At 37.0% G+C, this 18921-nt stretch overlaps 2 protein-coding genes across 2 annotated transcripts in view; one reads left to right on the forward strand and one right to left on the reverse strand.

Annotated features, from left to right (window-relative positions):
* Positions 1–23: 23 nt before the first annotated feature.
* On the reverse strand, positions 24–3312 carry LOC107583065 (claudin-4-like). Its single transcript, XM_016269160.1, has 3 exons — positions 3186–3312; positions 1687–1819; positions 24–1026 (listed from the first exon to the last, which is right to left on the reverse strand). The coding sequence occupies exons 2-3, from the start codon at positions 1816–1818 to the stop codon at positions 523–525; spliced, it is 636 nt and encodes a 211-aa protein (XP_016124646.1). The 5' UTR covers position 1819; positions 3186–3312; the 3' UTR covers positions 24–522.
* A 5246-nt stretch (positions 3313–8558) lies between these two features.
* Positions 8559–18921, forward strand: part of ppp1caa (protein phosphatase 1, catalytic subunit, alpha isozyme a) — a 16212-nt gene continuing 5849 nt past the window's right edge. Inside the window, exons 1-4 of the mRNA XM_016269161.1 lie at positions 8559–9042; positions 16029–16160; positions 16279–16509; positions 16618–16722. Of these exons, the coding sequence (XP_016124647.1) occupies positions 8988–9042; positions 16029–16160; positions 16279–16509; positions 16618–16722 (523 nt within the window). The 5' untranslated portion in view covers positions 8559–8987. The remainder of the gene's footprint in view (positions 9043–16028; positions 16161–16278; positions 16510–16617; positions 16723–18921) is intronic.

Here is an 18921-nt window from a genome sequence, read left to right on the forward strand (position 1 = left end):
ATTGTTCATTCTACACACACGGATGTCTTAAATCAGTCAGTTTTATTGAAAATACAGAGAGGCAACAGAAATGATTATGACCTAACACACACACACACACAATTGTGTAGCATTTGTACAGATTACAGTAGATTCCCGTATCCTAAAAAGTTCTCGAAAAAATATCTGTTCTGTATTACTCAAAAATAATTTTCAGTTATTCAGTTATTCAGTAGCATTATTGAAAGGACAAGGACTGGCACTGATAAAATGACATGAAAGTATTTTGGACACAAGCTCGGCCCATCCCTGAATTTTAATAAACAAGTACATTGTTTATTACCATATTAAACTAATTTAAAAGCTTAAAGACTATGCTTTTCTATGACAGTAGCTCTAAACAATATAGTAATATTTACATCTTTGCAGATCTTGACCTTTATGTTATTCTCATTACCTACAAATTATAAAGACTAACATAGACATATTTCACATACTACAACTTCAATTTCTGCGACCACTGCTTAGTTTAACCCAATTGATCTACACATAATTCTTGCTTGGTGCAGAGGCGCTGTTGCTGTAGTATTTGGCGGCTCCGCCGGATCCCCCGGAGCGGGGTCTGCTGAAGCAGCACAGCAAGCCTCCGGCCAGCAGGAGCAGGACTCCTCCTCCCCAGCCCACAAAGATACAGGCTCCCAGCTCTCTCTTCTGAGATTGGGCTACCAGTGGATCGTTGAAGTCGCGCACGACATTATGAGCGGCCCAGCTGACGGGGATGATCAGCAACAAGCCGGCGAGGATCAGCCCAATGGCGGACACCAGACTCACTTTGGGTTTGACTTCTTCGTTGTCGATGCAGGTGGTGAAGTCGGCGCCGGCGCACAGAACGAGCAGGGACAGGACAGTGAGCATGCAGCCGATGATGGTCATGGCACGGGCCGCTTGGAGGGCAGAGCCCAGGATGAGCAGCGAGTCGTAAGCTTTACACTGCTGCTGCCCGGTACTCTGAACCACACACTCCATCCACAAGCCCTCTTCCTGAACCTGTGCGGCAAAGGAAAAATATGAAATATACCTTCTTATCCATAGAATTTAATCAGCATCCTTTAAAGAATTTTCTTTCTACCGTGGAACATGAAATGACTTTGCAGTTTTGGAAATAATATGAATAAATGTGACCCTGGACCACAAAACCAGTCACAAGGGTCAATTTCGAAATTGAGATGTATACATCATATGAAAGCTGAATAAATCAGCTTTCCATTGATGTATGGTTTGTTAGGATAGCACAATATTTGGTCGAGATACAACTATTTGAAAATCTGGAATCTGAGGGTGCAAAAAAATCAAAATATTGAGAAAATTGCCTTTAAATTTGTCCAAATGAAGTTCTTAGCAGTGCATATTACTAATCAAAAATTAAGTTTGGACTTTGGATATATTTACAGTAGGACATTTACTAAATATCTTAATGGAACATGATATTTACTTAATATCCTAATGATTTTTGGCATAAAAGAAAAATCAATAATTTTGACCCATACAGTGTATTTTTGACTATTGCTACAAATATACCCCAGCGACTTAAGACTTGTTTTGTGCTCCAGGGTCACAAATTATGATGAAGTTTTATATCTGTGCACTGCACAACCATACACATTTATTCTTTGAATTGAACTTTTTGAAATTGCAGTAATGGTTTACCTGTGCAGTGATAATGTTCTGACCAATAAAAGCAGAAACCTTCCATCTTGGAACAGCAATGGTCACAACCGCTGCAATGAGACCTAAAATTCCCAGTGCCATACACACGATCTGTACACCAGACGAGCCCATTCTGAAAGAAGAATAAAGGAGATTAAATAATAATTATACATTAGAAAAATATGATTGATGCCCTCAGTTTGGAAATAGTGTTAAAACTAAAAGTAAAGCAAACAAAGAAAAAATGCACACTCTGCAAAAGCAGTAGGCTAGTGGTTTTGAATCCTTCCTGTTTGCGTCATGGTATATTTTGTAAGGCATATTCTAAACTAGTTCTTATGCATTTGCACATAAACTCAATGGCTCCTCCCTTTAGACAGGTCCATACAGGAATTTATATCTCAGGGCTGAAGCGGGGGGAAAAAACAACATCTCTAAGAAAACCCACACCATGAAGCAAGCCTCAAGTCTCAACAGGTCCTAAAATCTGCTTTTAGCTACATTTGTTACGTAACTGCCACTCCCTGAGAGGGGTCTCAGGTACCGCGTGTTCTATTCTATTCTATTCTTTAATAATAAACACTGAGTATCTTTTCAGTGAACTGCTCGTTTTTTGTACACTCGCCCCCGAATGCCTGTGGCTTTCTCACTGAACTTCTCTTGTATCTCCTCAGGGTTTGCTCGTGGCTGATTCATAAATCTACTGTTAGAATGTGTGGACTCACTGGACTGCACGTAAGACCCTGTAGTCCACTATAGTGCACTGCATTGTCTTCCTACTCAGCGCTAACAAAGCGCAATGGATCGGTGAGGAGCTAGAGAAGGTGACCAGGTGGTGCGTGGGCACCAGCTAAATGACTAACGGTAATTGTGGCTGTTTTTAGTTGACGGTGAATCATTCAGCAGCTCTCTGAGCGATTAACATGCTGTCCGGCTCCTCCAAAATTGTATTCTTTCCGTCTACGCAATGATAATTCTGCTCATGAATGAGTGAGGAATTTAGCTTTTTTTTTGTCTGCATGCTGTCCAGGATTCAGGCCAGTAATATTCTAACATAACACATGAACAAACAGATAGAAGTCCATTGTGAATCCCAACACTTTACAATATGACATGCTTCAAGAAATGTTGTAATATGTAATGAATTATATGTGTTGTTACATACAAAGGCAACATGATAAATATTAACAATGTCATACACCTAACAAATAATAGAGTTAATGTCCTTCTAAACATTGATATCTGCGAGGTCTTCAAAATAGTTGAAGTCTGAAAACAAAAAGGCACCACCCTGTAACCTCATGTAAGCTGTCTGATTTATTGCTTTACTTTTTTCTACTTATTTATTTTTTCATTTCACATAAAATATATTTTGAATTTGATTTAAATTATATATTTTTTAAACTAATCATTTAACATTTTCAGATTTTTTTTTATATAACCTCACTGTTTGTTTTAATAGACGATTTTTCGCAAAGAGTAAAAAGTTTGAACTTTACCTTTTATTGTAGCTCTTTGAAGAAAATTCTCTGCAAGTTTCCTCTTGTTTTTGGATGAAGTCTTTTAGCTTTTTCTTTAAGTTAGTCTCCCACCTTACCAAACTGTTACCTCTAATGAAGGTGGTGTGATGCGAGGATGCATTTGTAGAGGAATGCAATGGGTGGGGTAGAAATGAGACAGAGGCAGGTTGGTAAAGAGGAAAAGGCCAGACTGGACTTGTTCTTTTTCTCCCTACTGCTTTCTTTACCCCTTTTTATTTCACCTTCTTAAACTTTTTAGATAGAGAAGGTCTGTCTTTGATATTTTTTCTTTGTTTAAACATGTCATAAAGAATTAACTCAGGTGAGAAACTAGTTTTGAAATACTTTTTATTTGTATTTTTTTTTATATGTTAAAAATAAATGGCATTCATTTATGTACACTGATATTATCATCACATTCACATACACTACATCACGTTACCATGCTACTCAATGGAAATATTCGCTCTTGGAGGTTGGACATCATGATACTATGAATCATAAAGCTTCTGAAACTTCTGTCATAATCATAATGACATCTCAAAAACAAACTCGTACTCTCCTCATAAGCTCTTCCCAGTGACCGTCGAAACCACACATGATGAATAGATACTGTTACAAGTTAGAGTGGGTGGGGTTTCAATTGTGAAACATCGGGAATGGGAGACACAATAATAACAGAGCTGTGTGATGCAAGGATTGATTCATTTAAAAACTATGTATAAGAGATTGGACAAAATAGATAGGTCCCTAGTGAAAAAGTATACTAAATGTATTTGAGACACATTTATTTCATGCTAAGTATACAAATGCATTTACATACTTAATAAAAATCCCCTGCAATTGTGATTTTGGTCAACTAAACTGGTATACTTAAAGTCTGCTAAATTGGAACAACTAATTTTGTGCTTAATGCACTTTAATTGTGTTGAAGTAGTGCTGAAGTCCAACTAAAGATTTACTAAAGTATATTTGATTGTGCTAAAGTGGAACTATTGCAAGTATACTTCAGGTACTTTTTAATTATCTTGCATTTAAACACTGATATTATACAGAGACCATATAATCCTGATTAAGAATGATATTAAAACACATTAGGCATAATATTAAGAAATGTGTATTGTGCAATAAAGAAATAATCCAAATAAGTTTTATTATAAATTTATATCAGTAAGTCTTAAGTGATATGTCATAATGTCAATAAATGGATTTGAAGCATACTTATATGAAATAAGCGTATTTTGAATAAATTATGGCATAGCTTTTTTTTTTTTTACTAGGGGTTTTGAGAAACTAAAATAGAGCCAGAAGAATCAAGGGTATCATTCAGAAAGATCACGAGATGACTGGTCTCTCTCTTGTTAGGTTTTTTGTGAACTTAAAAATATTGCTGATGAGGCACTGATAAATAATACGCTAGGCTATATATGCACTTCTGATGCTGGACAAGAAAATATAATGAAGAAAAATCCAATGAAAACAATTTCAGTTTTCCAGTTATTTGTCTTTTATTTTGTCAGTGCGTCTTTTTGGGAAAACAAACAAAAATAAAATGTATTCTTTTGCTGCATCTGACCAAAGAACAACTAACCATTTAAAAGATAAAAAAGCCATATGCAAACATAATGATAGAGTTTTAGTTATGCACTAAATGTACTAATTGATCAAATATAAAGTAAAAAAAATAAAAACTATAAATAAATCTAAACATGTATTTTTAACCTCTTTGCAGGTCATGTTGGTAAGTTAGGTTTTATGGTTTTGATAACTAGGCTATGACTTGTCCAGAAGATACCAAAATATAGCAAAAAACAAAACAAAAATCTAAACTGGTCTTGGTAAATATAAAAGCTGGCCAGTTGAGGAGTGCCCAAAAAACTCACTTAAACCAGCCGGGGAAAAACAACAACAATAAACTAGCTTAAAGGTCCCCTGAAATGCTAGAAACAGGCAGCGTTACTCTGTGTTAATGTCATTTGAACTGAAACAGGAAGACAGGGCGGGACATATCAAGCAGCCCCGCCCCTTTTTAAAATAGCCAATCGCGTTCGTTTATATCACAGCTTGGGCTAGAGCCGTTCAGAGCCGCTGAGCTCCGTAAAGCCGCATTTGACAGGGTATGCCAGCCAGTGTTTTTCAGTCAACTTTTCAGACTATCCTAGCAACTTTTTCTTCCAAAAGCACCTAGCAACAAATTTTGCTATTTTAAAAAAAAATTTATTTGGCAGCTTTTAGCAACTTTTGATAAGTGACTCAAATGATAAAAAGGCACAATTTACCATTTAAATGACACAAATCGAGGAAACCAAAGATGCCTAGCAGTACACACGTTACAGGAATTAAGTTAGCTGCTACTTGCAATTGTTTAATTTAATAGTAATAATAATAATAATTGAATACTGTTATTTTTCATTTTATGAGACACTTTGTTAGTAGCTTGTACCTGCGATTGTTGATGAGTTAGTACACTGTACGAAAAATATGCAGAAAAATGGAAAAGGTGCTAGTAACTTTCCAGGACATTATCCGTTATCCGTTGTAACCCGAAAACACAAAATACAATGCGTAATTAAAAATGCAGGTACAAAAACCTGTAGAAAAATCAATCCAGAAAATTCCTTCATATTAACACAGTAGATTGTGCTTTTTTTTTTTTTTTTAACTTTTCTTAGAGTGCAGCATACTAACTAACTACTAATAAACTGCTTTAAAGTATAACACTTAAATTGTAATTTTTTTTTTTACTTTTCTTAGAGTGCAGCATACTAACTAACTACTAATAAACTGCTTTAAAGTATAACACTTAAATTGTAATCGTTCAAAAATATGTAAGTTTTCGATAATTCAATGAATTTAAAAGTAGTTATTTTATTTTAATATGATATTATGCATTTATATTGCTACGAACAAATCTAAATGAACATATATAAAATATATACATGTTTTTGCTGAGATTTGACTTAGAGTGCAGCATACTAACTAACTACTAATAAACTGCTTTAAAGTATAACACTTAAATTGTAATCGTTCAAAAATATGTACGTTTTCGATAATTCAATGAATTTAAAAGTAGTTATTTTATTTTAATATGATATTATGCATTTATATTGCTACGAACAAATCTAAATGAACATATATAAAATATATACATGTTTTTGCTGAGATTTGACACAATTTTGCATCGTGATTGCGTAATGACGTCATCACGCAATGCCATCACAACGTAATTTAGCAACAAATCAACCTTCCTTGACCTTTAGCAACTTCCCCTGAAAAGTAGTTGGCAACACTGATGCCGGCCACAATCTCATCCATATTGCTATAAAATATAGCATTATGTGTAGAATTCAAATAGCTCCGATACATTCTGTGATCCGCTCCGTGCTATGGTGATCTGGACCGGAGCAGAGTGTGTGCGGTGCGGTGGTCAGCGTGACACAGCGCGAAACCAGACTTCTTTTTTTCCTCAATGGAAAGCATATTTACACCGTTTGAATCGTTCCCTGTCCCCTATATAGTGCACTACGTGCCATTCACTGTACAGAAAATACTAATTCTGTGGACAAGTGACCGATTTCAGCCGCGGCTTCAGCGTCTATTTATAGTGCAGGGGGCGGGGCTTCGGATTCTAGAGAGCATTTGATTGGACAGAAAGTTTGACGACAAGCTGAAGTACGATGTGACGTCAGAAAAATCGTTGAGCCGTTTTGGCGGAAGTGACGAACTGCAAGCTTTGAATGCTTATATCTTTTAAATGCGAATTTTGTCACTGTTTTGGAGCACACTGCCTTATAGATCACCTTAAGACTAACATATTGATACTAACACCCAAAAAACTTTAATTTTGATTTCATGGGGACTTTAAAGCTGATGTCGTCAGCAAGGAACCTCAAAACAGTTTGTGGAATGTTCACAAAAATCTTTTGTCTCACTTAATCACATCATGGAGCAGAATTTCAGGACTAGTGGACATTTGCCTCGTTTAACTTCAAAGTAGAGACCTGCACTCCCGCGGGACACAACGCAACGGGGTGCGGCGCGGGACAGCTCTTGATGGGCGAGTGCGGTGCGGTGTGTGTGAGGGATGCGGGAGAATAAAATGATTCGCGGGACTCCCGCAAAATAGAAATTATCTAAACATAAAGTGTCTAAAGCATATAAATTGTTATTTATCTGTTGCACAAAAGCAAAAAGAACAACTAATATTAACATGAAAATGACTGACATGCAGCAAGCTAGGCATAGTTTCTATTTATAACACGTGTTTAAAGGGTTGCGCAATGTAGCCAATCACAGACTCAGCTGTTGATTTCTGGAACGCAGTGGCCAATCAGAGGTGATTAAGTTAGAATCCACTCACCGCAGTGCTGAAACTGCGTGCTCACGAATCCTCTCATTTTAACACACTAAGTGTAGACACTGTGAAAGATTCATTGTGCATATATTTAATGTGATATAACAGAGCTTTATGAGATCGCGATTAACTGAGATGTCAGCTTTTAGTGATGATAGAGGAAGCGCTGCTTGCATTCTGCCATGCCAACCCATGCACGCAGCAGCACATGCTTGCTTTTCTGTTAAAAATAACAGTGGTTTGTGATTGTGAATGTTGATGCTTAGCCTAAATAACAAATATTTTATCGGGAGCGTCTATGCTGGTGTGTTGTGGAGCTTAAGAGATGTTACAGAACCATTTCATGTAAATTTCTTCGATGTAGCTTGCTGAAAAAAATCTATATTTTACTTTTATGCGGGCGGGAGCGGGACAAAACATGAATGTCGCGGGCGGGACCGGGACCGGGACCAGATAAGATATATTTCTGCGGGAGCGGGACTGAAAAATCCGTCCGCGCAGGTCTCTACTTCAAAGCTTCATCACCCAAATGAAACTTAGACTGAAACTGACCAGGCATACTTTGTTTAACTAATATCGCGCATATGTGTGTTTGTAATGGCAGTGTTACTTGCAAACGGGAAACTCTCAAGAAAAGGAGGCGCGGTGTTCCGTAACGTCTACAGAGGGCGCTGGTGTGTTAGAGAATGATCCTGTAGGTAGGGCAAATACGAACAAACCTGTCATCAAACAGTTAATGTTAATGACAACGTGAGCGCCTCGATATAATAATGTGGCCTTGAGCTATTATTTATCATAATGCTATAGTTCCTCAATCTAAAGTACATTATAAGCGCCAGCAATCTCATAGTATGTGAACAACATCCCTCTCCTTTTTTCACCTCATTGACGTCATGGCTTGGAAGTGAGATGTGTGTGAACACTAGCCAATGAGCGTCCACACCCTCAGTTCAAATGTGAGACGTAAGCCAATCATCTCCCTGCATTTACAAGCGGAGGCGGGTCCTACCAACCTCCCTTGATTTCGCTCTTCACCAACACGGTCTTTTTTAAAGTTCCGTAGACGATGACAGAAAGGGGGTTGTGAGGTGACGGAAAATAGGGACAGTTTGAATGTCTTTAATGCTCGTGGGGCATAAAGAGAATCAAAATAAGAGACGAAGGGGTATATATGGGCGTTTTTGTATCATATTAACCGTTTCCTGGTGTTTAAATACGGGTAGGCAATAGCTAGCGCCATCAGGCTAACGGCGTTAGCAGCTAGCGATCAACCAAACGACAAAGGAAATATAGCCAGTAAATCCACAACGATATCTTTTATACGCTTTGCTTATTCGGATTGGGGCCTTATTTTTTGACCAATCACCAAGATAGCAGAAAACGGCAGACTCGACCTGTTTGAATAAACCCGACAAAAATCCACTAAAATGGCGGAGCCGGACAAATTAAACATTGACTCCATAATACAGCGTCTCCTGGAAGGTGAGAACTTCTCTGCACATCTTTTAGTTATGAACTGTTGTTCTGGAATGAAATACGCAAAACCAACAAATACTTGTGTGTATATGTGTTTGTATTGCATATGTGTCATATTATAGAATAATTGTAAGCATATTTGTGTCCTGATAAAAAGCCGGGGGAAGTGGAGCGAATTAGCAGTTGCTAGCCAACCAGTCTACACTAATTTACTAAAACTCTGCCCGGGAGTTTTATAGCCAGAATCTCAAAGCTATCATTACAAAACCCGATATAGCTGACAATTGCACGCTCTCTTTTTTTTCTTATTCTCATTATTTTAAGGTCATGAGCGGAAATTCGGCCAGTATTTCATTCAATGACTACTGGTGTGCTTCAAGGGATTTACATTTCTGTCTCTGTCCAGTTCACATCTTCTGTTTGGTTACCTTCCATCTTAGCAGGGGAAGTCCTGTGCCTAATTAAAATCGGCAGCAATAGGATTACTCTAACTAATGAGGATGTAGTTAGTGGAGGTGCAGTACCAAGTGATCTTCACAATAGAGGCCCTCAAAACATGGCATAAACCGTGGAAGACGTGATTTTCAATGCTTTTCAATGCTGCTGAGGAGAGTCTGGATTTAAACATTTACATTTTCTGTGAATATTTGCAGTTACTCTGCTTTAGCTTTGGTTGCTTTAGCCCTTAGATAGGTTTTCCTGAGAGTCCTGCTTGTTGTATGGTAGATGATGATGATGATGATTACTGGGTTTGGTTTTATTGCCTGTTTAGGGACTTAATTGCATAGTCCTGTAAACATGGTCGATCCAGGCTAATTTACAGAGTAATATCATATTAGATGGTGCCACAGAGTTTCAACGTTTTGGAAGCCCTTTCATCACTCTTAATGTTCTTCAAGACGAGACATTTTTCTGTAATATGATTTACAATTCGAAGTTGATTTCTACTAAGTGGAAGTATACTACTTGCAGATACTAAATGTGAAATCTACTGAACAGTGGTATTATAAACGCTTAAGGTTTGGAAAAAGTAAGTATGTAGCCTCATAAGACATTGGAAACTTTTTTTTGTGTGCATATTGTCCCTTTAGCTGCACTACAAATGTTTTTCTTTCTTAATGCTTACTGATGCCTACTGAGGGTAAACATTGCGAAGCTTAGCACAGATGGGCTTAATAAACCTAAGCAAGCAAGCAGTTTATCAAATATCTGAATCACATCAAGCATGTGTGTTGCATAACATGAATCCTTTAGGCCTTCCAAACTATGTACCGTCTTTCCAGCCGTTTCCGTAGCAAAGGAAGTTGTGCGTAAGGTCATAAGCAGGCCCACACGGCATTGTAGTTTCTGCAGAATTTATCATTCTAAATTTTTTACAAATCTCCACCTCTTGTGTATTATTATTTTAATAGATATTTTTGGTTCAGGTTAACAGATTTTTATCATACTTTAATCCATTTCACAAAATGACATGTATTTACAAATTCTGTGTGGGGCTGATGTGATGTGAGGTCTGATGCTGGTGGGTCATTTGAGCTGCTGAACAGAATTTAGACTTCATTTACTTGGCAAGAATCTGAATGTCTTTTTCCCAGTATTTTTTATATGTGAGAAAAGGGAAAGAAACACACACACAATTTAAATGGTCACAAAGACCTACAAAGAAAACAGATTTCCACATACACCGACCGGCCCTTTTGGCTTTAGGTCTTGTTGACTGCATGGCTGTGTAAACCTATTTTTTTTTTTCTGCAAATTGCAGTAAAAAAAATAAACAAGCCTGATAGTTGTATTTATATCTCCTTATGTAATCCTGCTGTCCTTTTTCCCCTTTGAGCTTGATGCCTCCGTCCAAAGTCCTGATTCTCCTGAGGATCTTATTTTTATTTGATGGCTGCTCTTCAAATCACACAGATATCGTGTATTAGGATACACTGATATTATGAAGATATTTTTACTTATTTTGTCCTCGATTTTTAGGGTAGGGAAAAATGAGTTGCTCTGTCCTTACAGGGATGGTCAGTCTTTGTATGCAGGCAGGTTGCACTCAAGACACAAGTGCAGTACGGTGAACGAGTGTTATCCTATTTACCAAAGTTTTCTTGTGTACGTGGGTTACTGTGCCTGTAGGTTGGAAATAATTACAAGAAGTTACATAACTTAATCCTCTCTTTTAATGAACACAGCGGTGCCTCTTCTTACATGCAGTACCCTTTTTTTTTTTTTTTATCCGGATCCCAACACTTGTTTTGTGGAATGTTTATAGATTCCAGCTTTTAAGTCTAGATCCTTTCGGTTCTTGCTGTTCTGTACTGCTGTGCTGTTGTGCCTGAAGCCTCATGGCCAACCAACGGAAAATCAATTGTACTGATTACAGGTGGCGTGAAGGAAACATTTGCGCACAGCCTTTTTTTTTTTTTTTGCTGTTTGCCCAGCATGTGCTATCATTTGTTGTTCTGTTGAGGTGTCACATAAATAAGTTGTTTTCTTCTCCTCAGACTGTCTCTTTATCTCATTGCCTTCATTGGATTTAAGTGTGGAGGGTATCACCTCTGAGAACCTGAAGCATTTGAGGCAAAACGCATGGATGTCCGTGTGACGAGCATGTGCGTGCCAAACCGATTAAACGCTGGACTTTTGGCATGTCATTTAATGTATTTCCCCATTGCATGACACCGCTAGATGCACACTTGTAGTTAAATTTGATTGATTGCCTTTGTTGTTCTCTGCACTGCTTTCTCTTTAATAAGAAACTTAATACACCTACTAGCTATAGTTCGAGAGGTTTATTTGATTATCAACCAAGTACACCCCCATTTTTGTGGGCGGTTGAACTGTTCCCTGCACTACCTTTTATTTATACTTATTTATGGAATTTAGCACACCTAACTTTTGCACCTACTGGTTATCTTATCGTTTGAGTGGTTTATTTGCTTGTTTGTCATCGGTCCATCCCCCTCCCTTGTGTTGGGTCTAAGCTCTGTGATGCTTATTGGTCCCCGTGACTAACTTTAGAGCAAGTGCTGTTAGGGCATTAGCCGGCCTTAATCTGGGTTTAAAATGATGAGCGGCAGGATCCTATTTATACACACTTTTCACTGACTGAGCCGATGGGCTTCCGGTCACTGTCCAGGCCCTCAGATCACTCATCTGCAGCCTGAGACCTGCAGATGAGTGATTCTTCTTTCAAGTGACCCCACCTAACTGTTAGACCAGTGTTTCCCAACCGGGGTGCCGCCTTTCGAGAGCAGGGGTGCCGTGTAAAAAATAATTTTAATATTTTTAAATTGCTAAAATGTTCAAAAAAGCATCTATATAATATCCATTTCTGATGTCGCCAATAATTAAAGATGCACCAAAATTTCGGCTGCCAAAAATTAGTTCACCGCTCGAGTTTCACTTTCACGTGGTGTGATGCTCTGCGTATTATCCCGCTCTATGCATGTGCGCTCCGCTCAGTCGCTCCACTCGATACATGCGAATCGGAACAACAAAGTCCACTCAAAAATTGAGCCGACAGGAAATCGTTGTAGTACCTGTCGTTATTTTTTTATTTGTGCTATCATTATTAATTTCTTTTTGTTCTTATCTTATTACTGACTGCTTACTTCATTTTTATTCAATTCAAAGTTTGTGCTACTGCACCAAAATTACCCCACTGTAAAATTAAAAAAACACTTGAGTGAGCGAAAATTTGTGAGATAGCTAGTTATAATGGTAATTAGTTTACACATGTATAAAAGCCTACATTAAAATCTATCTGCTAACCGCTATGTTATGCTCACGTGTTCTGATAAACATAGCTTTCTAGGACTAAACATTATTTGGATAATTGGTAAAAAAAAAAAAAGTTAAATATCTTAACCCTACTGTTAGACCTACCTGAAAAACTAAAAAGCAATTTATTTAATTCGAAGGCCTGTCGTTATTTTTTTATTTGTGCTATCATTATTAATTTCTTTTTGTTCTTATCTTATTACTGACTGCTTACTTCATTTTTATTCAATTCAAAGTTTGTGCTACTGCACCAAAATTACCCCACTGTAAAATTAAAAAAACACTTGAGTGAGTGAAAATTTGTGAGATAGCTAGTTATAATGGTAATTAAATAGTTTACACATGTATAAAAGCCTACATTAAAATCTGTCATATAAATTGGTATCTTCATTAGAAATTAGCCTACTGATTGCCACCATTGATGAACAATTTTTTTTAATAATATTAAAAATATCTGTATGACATTTATATTCTGAAGTTCTTCCCTGTTGTACCGAATATCTATAATTTTCAAATTATCATATCGAAGTTAGAAATTCAAATATTGTGACAATTAATTTTGTAGGATGCCACAAGTTTGTTAATTTCCAAAGGGTGCCGCGAAACACTGTGTTAGACTGGTGTGCGTTTGGTGTGCGTCATCTGATTTGTTTGTTAAAATGTTCTCTATTAAAACGAAGCTGTGGTATTTAACGTCAGTTATCAGTTACCAAAAATGCGAAGTGGTTGTTCCACAATATGGAAGTCAAATTCGGTTTATTGTCTTTCCTTTACAGGGCAAGGCAGAAAGTGAAATGTAGCTTCCCAGGTGACTTGACTGCAAACATAGACTGTTCGTGACAAACAATTATCCATTATCAGTGTGCACAAACCATAAACCTGAGGCAAGATAAATATAGAGCTTATCTACAAATAAGCAGCACGGTATGGATGTCAAACACACTAGTTAATTCAGCACTACGTACAGATTAAAATAAAGGTAAAGTAACAATACTTTCCATCAACATTTACAATACAAAATACAAGTCTTTCTGCAGGATTATAAGTATCAAATAGATTCAGTGCTTGAGTGCCATCACATGCATATTTGCTTGCATGCTGATGTAATAGTTACACTACTGTTAAAAAATTGAGTTTTTCCAAAATGTTTTTGAAAGGGGGGAGGGGGGGACTCATGCTCTCCAATGCTGTATTTGATGAAATACAGTAAAAACATTATCGCAATTTAAATAGATTTTTTTTATTTTAATATATCTTAATGTATTTTATTTATTTCAGTGATTGCAAAGCTGAATTTTCAGCATCATTGCTCCAGTCTTCAGTGTCACATGATCCTTCAGAAATCATTCTGATATTCTGATTTATTGCTCAAGAAACATTTCTTGCTTTTAATGCTGAAAACTTTTGTATTGCTTAATTTATATACCGTATTGACCCGTTATAATCAGGGTCGTCTTATATTCGGGCCAATACGGTAATTTGTGGAAATCTTAATACAGTTTTCGTTTTTTTTGTAACATTATTAATGTCTTTACTCTTTACTGTTGCTTTCGGCCAATTTAATACATCCTTGCTGAATAAAAGTGAATTTCTTTCAAATCTAACTGACCCCAAACTTTTGAATGGTAGTGTACATCTATGAATGGGCAAAAGCATAACTTGATAATTTCCTGCCTTGGTGAATAGTGATTGCAGTAATTTAAGTCTCTATTTATTAATTTTTCACATTTTAATTGGATGTTCATTGCTATATTAGTATGTTAAAAATATACCAGTTGTTGCTTGGGTATTGAAAATTGATATTGATAATTATGAAGTAACACATGACAAATTGATTACATGTATCTTTCACTGTGAAGGATTGTGCTGTAAATGTCTTTAAACAGCTGCGCAAATGTGTATTCAGGGTGGATGAACATTGAGTCAGCCAGCTGCTTCTCTCTGTGGACCTTCATATTAATTGAGACATCTTCTGTGCTGCTGGTTTAAATTGGTAGAGATGACTGGATGCAAAGAAGCATGATTTGTTTTCCAGCGTTGTCCTGCACCGTGAAACTATTTTGGCAGTCGCATTGTTCAGTTTGTTTGAAGTGGGCATTGTGATGTCATAACATTTATTTTTTTATTTTCCAGTGTCGACTATTTGTGTCCTTGGTTAATCTGTGTGAAACCTCATGCTTTAAACTTTTATATAGAGGTGTAGGCTGGTTTATCGATTTTGTGAATGTGCACAAATAAGCCATCTCTCAAATCCTTGCATAACTGCCTGATTATGTGAGTCACCGGCATACGCTCAGTACTGTAATTCTTGCTTGAAGCCAGCCATGTGAAATGGATATTTAAAACCCAGCAACTGCTTGAATACAACTGCGGGGCTGCCTCTGGGTCTTTTATCTTTCCTTTCCGAACATCCCATACACGTATATGCCACTTCTGATGTATGGCCAGTGTGACCTCAGAGACGTCATTTACAGCCCTGTCCAAAGAGACTGCAATATTTCTCCTCTCCAGATACATCCTGTGCTCTTTCTTTCATCCGCTGCTGCCAGCTAAACTCCCTGAACAGCGTGTCATGCAGCCAGTCTAAAAGGGAATGTTTGAGTAAAACCGCAGGTCTGTGTTTTGTGAGATGACAGTTTGTTTAGACCCTGCAAGCCTTCTCTGTCACAGTGCAGCAGCAAATCTCTTTGGAGCTCAACTTGTATTTTTTTTAAGTGACTGCAAGGATAAATACAGAATCTGTTGACCTATGTTTGGTTGTTTTGTTTGTCATGAATATTTGATTCTATCTGAAGTTCAGTTGCACATGATCTTCAAAACTGGTCGGAGATTACTCAGAGGAAAGCTCTTTAAACTGTATTGTGGTTGATAAAAGCCATATGTGCAGAGGTTGTGCTAGTGTGCATTTGACAAATACTAAGGAATGCTTAAACCTGCTAAATTCTGTAAATGGCTTTGCAGAATCAAATGAGGTTGGCGTGCATGCTTGAGCCGAGACACATGATATGGAGTTTAAGTGCACTGATGCCTGTGCGTCACTAGTCTGTACATCCCATCATTTCAGAGAGCCTCTTGAGTCGAGTTTATCATCCTCTTAGATCTTCCTCCTAGCTTTTAAAGCACTTATTGGATCTAATCTGGCACATTTGCTTTTTTGTTTGGCTAATTTCCTGCTTTTCTCATTTTGTCCCTTCTGTTTGTTTGTGTTTTTCCAGTTAAAGGCTCCAGGCCAGGCAAGAACGTACAGCTGACAGAGAGTGAAATCCGTGGCCTCTGTCTCAAATCTCGGGAAATTTTCCTCAGCCAGCCAATTCTGTTGGAGCTGGAAGCACCGCTCAAGATCTGCGGTGAGTATGTTTGTCCTACAGGCTTCCCACCTTCATAGAAATCTGGAAGAGAAAGGAATTCATGTCCTGATTTGTGGAGCTTCTTGTATTAAACAAAATTGTTCTGTTGTCTCTGCAGGTGACGTTCATGGTCAGTACTATGACCTCCTTCGTCTCTTTGAGTATGGTGGCTTTCCTCCTGAGAGCAACTATTTGTTCCTGGGGGACTATGTGGACAGAGGGAAACAGTCTCTAGAGACCATCTGCCTCCTGTTGGCCTACAAAGTCAAATATCCTGAAAACTTCTTCCTGCTGCGTGGCAACCATGAGTGTGCCTCTATCAACCGTATATATGGCTTCTATGATGAGTGTGAGTAGAATTTGATCTCTTACAACTACATTACCACTAATGACACATTTGCATATACACATTTCATAGTTTAAAATGCTAATAAACTGTTTTTTCCAATCTCTTCAGGTAAGCGACGGTATAACATTAAGCTGTGGAAGACTTTCACAGACTGTTTCAACTGTTTACCTGTGGCTGCCATTGTAGACGAGAAGATCTTCTGTTGCCACGGAGGTAAGTGCAGGCAGAGGTCTTTTGTCCCCATGGCAATTTTAATGTTCTGTCACAACTCCTCTATTGACTTTGCAATTTCCCTGGAGAAGTTAAAATATAGCTGTTCATAGACCCATCACTTGGAGACCATAAAATTTGGTTCATTTGATTGGCACAAAGTCAGGGGCACACCAGGGGACTTACTAAACGGGGTTTAGCATACAGTGCATTTGAAATGCAGTGTGGTTTTGCAAAAGACATGCTAAGGTTATTTTTATTACTTCAAGCTGCTTAAATGTGAGGTGTTCACTAGAACTGTTTGTCATGAATGCATATGTGGGGGAAACGACAGACAACCAGCATTTCCTGCAAAGCTTATCTACCACAGCCGCAGCAGAAGAAATCATATTTTAATTTTGAATATGCAGTCTGAATTGAATTGAGTTGCCTTTATTGTCTGCACTCAAAAACAATGCAGGAAATGTACTGTGACTAGTCTGATTCACCAAAAAAAAAAAAAAACTTATTTTAATAAACTTATTTTAAATTAAACATTTGATTTGCTTATTGAACCACAAGAATTCGCTTCAATTCATGTATTGCAGCAAGAAATATTAATACGATATTTAATAAAATATTTTTACTAAATTTTTGTAATCTTTTCTTTGATGCACCGATACTGGTATCGGGCCCGATACTGAGCTCCTGTACTCGTTAAAATACACCGATACCACACAGCATGTGACAAGTGCCATATTCAGACAAAGAAACACAGACAACAGACAGCAGAATGGAGTTATTAGAGATTAAAGATGTCTACGAAGTGTATGCAATGAATATAAAACATTCAGTATTAATGCCTGTATAGCTGATTTGCGCCAGCTGGTAAGCAAATCACGCCGAGTTGATTGAGCGCGGCGGTGCAGATGCGCAAGCTTGTCAAGTGAATAGTGTTGTCACTGTACCAAAATTTCAGTATTCAGTATTATTTAAAACACAAAAACATGCTAATTGAACAACATTTTTATTAATAACGTTAAGCAAAAATTAAATGTACAAAACCAATGCCATTCTTTTATACTTATTTAAAATTTAAGTTTTTCCACAAGTAATAAAAGTAAACAAGTTTCACCCAAAAGTTGTCATGGTTCTGCTGCCACTGAAAAACATCTGTAAACTGTTGTCTGTTTTAGGGTTTGCTGGTGTGTTTCGGGATCTTCCTCAGTCTGCAGCTGTAAAAGGAAAATATAATATACTTAAGTAAAGCAATGGGCTGAGTCTGACCAAATGCAACATAAGATCATTGACACCAGCTAAAATATAACTTTTCAGTAAATAACAAACCTCAGCTTTTATAATAAATTTAGATAAGATTACATATATTAAGTGTATATCAAATAGATGCAAACTGTAGTATTAAAAACACTTTACAATAAGATTTTATTTGTTAGATAACATGACCTAACAATAAACAATAGTTATATGGCAATTATTCTTCTTAGGGTTAATTTCAAAGTTCGATCTGTTAAAATAATTTAATGCACAATGAACAAACATGAATGATCAAGTGTTTGTATTAAATAACATTCACAAACATTAATGAATGTTTTAAAAATATATTGTTCATTCACTGTAAGATGTTACTAGATCTAACATTGTACAGTAAAGTCTATACACACAAAATGACTACTTTTATTTAATCCAAACTGTTCATATTTAATTTTAAAGAGATTTGCTAGAGATATTCAGCCAAGAATTACAACAAACTAAAAAAAAAAAACTTTTTCTGACGGCCTGATATGACATAAACACTATATGACACAAACACTGTTAACCATACATTTGTACATTCTCTAACACGCATATTTTGGTTACACAGTTCATTTAAAAGCCTCTAGTGTAAATACCATTATGTCCTCCTGTTTTTTACTGTAATTATAGGAGCATTAAATAGTTAACAAAGAAATCATTTTGAACAAAAAATGAACAATTCATTCTAATGCTCATTATGTTAGCGTTAGCTGTGCTTATGCTAACGATTAACTACGTATACTCTAACGGCGATGTTTATTTCAATCCGAAATTCAAATTAAAATATGAAGTAATATTCGTAACAGAAGTTCTAAATATTAAAAATGTAATTGAAACTTACCTGCTTGAACTTGATCGGGGTGTTTTGTTAGTTTGGTGCGTTTCCTCCTCTTGAGGTCGCCACTGCTT

This window comes from Sinocyclocheilus grahami, unplaced genomic scaffold (assembly GCF_001515645.1).
Source record: "Sinocyclocheilus grahami isolate Dianchi unplaced genomic scaffold, SAMN03320097.WGS_v1.1 scaffold49.1, whole genome shotgun sequence".
Lineage (NCBI taxonomy): Eukaryota > Metazoa > Chordata > Actinopteri > Cypriniformes > Cyprinidae > Sinocyclocheilus > Sinocyclocheilus grahami.

Coding starts and splice junctions, on each gene's coding strand:
- LOC107583065 (XM_016269160.1), bottom strand. CDS start 1,818: ATGGGCTCGTCTGGTGTACAGATCGTGTGTATGGCACTGGGAATTTTA. Junction 1,027..1,686: donor AGAACATTATCACTGCACAG/GTAAACCATTAC, acceptor TTTGCCGCACAG/GTTCAGGAAGAGGGCTTGTG.